At 35.5% G+C, this 3218-nt stretch overlaps 1 protein-coding gene across 1 annotated transcript; it reads right to left on the bottom strand.

The window, feature by feature from the left end:
- Nucleotides 1-343: 343 nt before the first annotated feature.
- LOC106882112 (serine/threonine-protein kinase 10) lies at nucleotides 344-2517 on the bottom strand. Its single transcript, XM_014932672.2, has 2 exons — nucleotides 2296-2517; nucleotides 344-460 (listed from the first exon to the last, which is right to left on the bottom strand). The coding sequence occupies exons 1-2, from the start codon at nucleotides 2492-2494 to the stop codon at nucleotides 384-386; spliced, it is 276 nt and encodes a 91-aa protein (XP_014788158.2). The 5' UTR covers nucleotides 2495-2517; the 3' UTR covers nucleotides 344-383.
- Nucleotides 2518-3218: the final 701 nt, after the last annotated feature.

Raw genomic sequence — 3218 nt, 5'->3', positions numbered from 1 at the left:
CCCCTGGACTGGCTCTTGTGCATTCACCAAGAAATAACTAAGTCGACTGACTCCATAGAATTTCTCAAATAATCCAGTTTGTTTTCAGCAGCTGTAACACATTGACTTTCTGATCTCCCCACCCCACGACATATTCTAAATAAATCTGTTTATTTACAGCCACGAAGATAGAAACGGAAATTTAAACATCTTGCAACTCTCCGTTTTTCTTTTTTCCATTCTGGTGTAATTAAAATGTGAAGACTGCTACACTATTACACAAACATTACAACTAACGTAGGAGTCATAGAGAGTAACAGAACAAAGATTTTTGCAACACAAATGCATCTAAATGTAATAAACTGCAATAAAAGGGAGAGAAGTTAAGATCAAACTTTGTCAACTTACCAATAAGGCGTACCAATGAAAGAGTCTCGGCATTGGTTAGGTTTTGTGTTTTTAGCAGATACACCAAAGTCAGCTACAAGAAAAGATTAAAACAGGTTTGTAAATGGTAAAACTTGTGTTTTACTTTCATAACTAATCCTAGCTTAGTCAACGGTTCTTTTTCTACAATACATGAAGTATATGTTGGAACCCAGAGAAAATTATTTTAACTTTGAACAGTTGCCTTCATTTCCCGCAATTCCAACAGCTCATGAGGGGGTACCCAATAGTAACCAGAAACATTCTGTAGGACAAACCCATTGTAGTTCAGGCTTCTGCCACTAGATGCAACTTGATGCAACCCTCAGATATCAGTCTGTCGACTAGTATCTTTGGCTGAAGTCGTACTACCACGTGGTGCATCTGTTTTACAGTGCTTCTCTCTTCTTCGTCAATTTTTGTGATGGCTGAAAAGAAGGAACAGCATACTTCCATGAAATTCTGTTTCCTGCTGAATAAAACAGCAGCCAAAACAGTTGTCATGCTTCAAACAGCTTACAAGGATGCTGTCATGAACAAAACACAAGTTTACAAGTAGTTTCCATGCTTTAGAAATGGTCACTTGTTGCTTGAAGACCAACCTCATTCAGGACAACCACTGACCTCCCAAACAAATGAAAACATCATGAAAATTCCTGAACTGATCTTGGTGGACTGTCACTAAACAATTGTCAAACTTGATATGACATGTGTATCCTAGAGCTTCTGCCAACAAATTTTGAGTGAGGAATTACGAATAAAAAGAGTTTCAGCCTTGCTTGTTCACAGAAGATCAAAAGCAGTCACGACTAAATGCATGTCATGAACTGAAGAACAGTTGGAAGATGATCCAGACCATTTTTTGAAGGTCATCACTGGTGACAAAAGCTGGTGCTATGGAATTTGCAGATGTGGAAGAGGTGAAGAAAAAACAATGGAGGCGTTAAATCGCATCACTTTGCAAGAGTTTGCAATGGTGGAAAACATGTCTAGACCAATGCATTGCTTCAAATTGGAGAATACTTTGAAGGTGATAAAAGTGTAAACATGTAAATCTAACGGAATAAAATTATATTGCAAAATTCCAGTTTCTTTTGGGGACCCACTCATACAGGTTTAAAAATTTTTTGTAACTCAACACATAATCCAATCAGTATCCAACAATGTTCAATGATAGAGAAATACATTTATTTATCACCACTTTAGACCCTCAAAAGCATCAGAATAGGAAACATTTCATATGGGTCACGTTTTACATTGATAACTTTGGATTAATTGGTGACATCAACATAATGATGACAGGAGTTAAAATCAAAACCCACTGCAGGTGTGGGACATGGAATGGAAAGCATAGTTGCAGAACATAGACTGAGGCAATAGAACATCCAATATACTATGTCGACAAACTATTTCTAAATAATCTCTTTCTTACTGTCATCTCAAAGGATCTTGTGGATTAATGTTTATTGATACTGTAGATTAAAGTTTAGTGATAACTGATAAAAGTGAAATGATTATCACTGTCATCAATTCAATAAGTAACTAAATAAAATAAAAAAGCTGATTAACTCAATCTACTGGAGACAGACACTCCAATAAACTATATTGCTGTATATGAATTGCACTGGAGTTATATAGCTTTTAGTTGTTATTTCTAAATTGTTGATTGGATTTGTTTGGCTGAAGTATATCACTTGAATAACAGACTTGTCGGCCTCAGGTCTTATTTCATTACTCAAAAGCAATATAAGAACCAGGACATTTTCAATAATTGAAATTTTATAGCCCATCAGAAAGATTTCTAACAGCAAAAACTAAATTCCAACACACACACATGAATGATATGATTATACAAGCACACACACCAACAAACTCAAATGGCAAACTCACCTAACTTGACATCACCTTCCATGGTTAAGAGAACATTGCCTGCTTTCAAATCACGGTGAATAACATTGTTGTCATGAAGGAAAGTCAAAGCTTTGCACATAAAATGACAAACATAACGGATCTGGTCTTCTGTCAATGGTTTTTCCAAATCAAGCATGATAGAATCCAGAGCACCACCTCCACAGAATTCAATGAACATCTGGAAATGGAGAGATAATTAGTGTTGTATTTAACAGCAATTCTAAAAAGATAGATAAACTATCCAGTCATTTGTTTATGTTCTTACCCAATATAAATAAACAGAAAATCATATTCTAGGTTAATGAATTTGTTGGAGGAAAAAGCATTTATCAAATATAGCTTTTTTGAGAAACCTTGCCTTGGATTTTAAAAAAAGCATAAAATAAAAATAGAACAAGAAAAATAAGTTCACAAAAATGAGAAAAAAAAAGTTTAAAAAAAAACGATTACCTGAAGTTCAAAACTTATTCTTTATTCAAAAACAAAAATAAGTTTGGAAGAATTAAGTTTGCAGAAATTCATTTCTGTTATCTCCTTCCACATCAGATATATATCTTGAAGAATTTTGTTACACTATTCTAGTATTATAAAATATTTATGGAATATGTAGACACAGGCATGGCTGTGTGATAAGAAGCTTGCTTCCCAACCACATGGTTTCGGGTTCAGTCCCAATGTGTGGCACTTTAGGCAAGTGTCTTCTATAACGGCCTCGAGCTGACCAAAACCTTGAGAATGGATTTGATAGACAGAAGCTGAAAGAAGCCCATCATGCTAAATCAGACTGAGTCTGGTGTAGCCCCTCAGCTTACCAGCCCTGGTCAAACCATCCAACCCATGTCAGCATGGACAACAGACATTAAATTATGATACTGGTGTGTGTGTGTGTGTGTGTGTGTGTG

The sequence above is a fragment of the Octopus bimaculoides genome, unplaced genomic scaffold, assembly GCF_001194135.2.
Source record: "Octopus bimaculoides isolate UCB-OBI-ISO-001 unplaced genomic scaffold, ASM119413v2 Scaffold_190423, whole genome shotgun sequence".
Taxonomy (NCBI): domain Eukaryota; kingdom Metazoa; phylum Mollusca; class Cephalopoda; order Octopoda; family Octopodidae; genus Octopus; species Octopus bimaculoides.
Note: the sequence above shows the minus strand (reverse complement) of the source record. Positions and strands in the feature narration are given on the sequence as shown.

Bases quoted from the DNA above. Each gene is read 5' to 3' on its own strand.
- LOC106882112 (XM_014932672.2), bottom strand. From the start codon at position 2,494: ATGTTCATTGAATTCTGTGGAGGTGGTGCTCTGGATTCTATCATGCTT. The intron at 461-2,295 runs GTGAGTTTGCCA...CTTTTCTTGTAG, and splicing joins GGAAGGTGATGTCAAGTTAG to CTGACTTTGGTGTATCTGCT.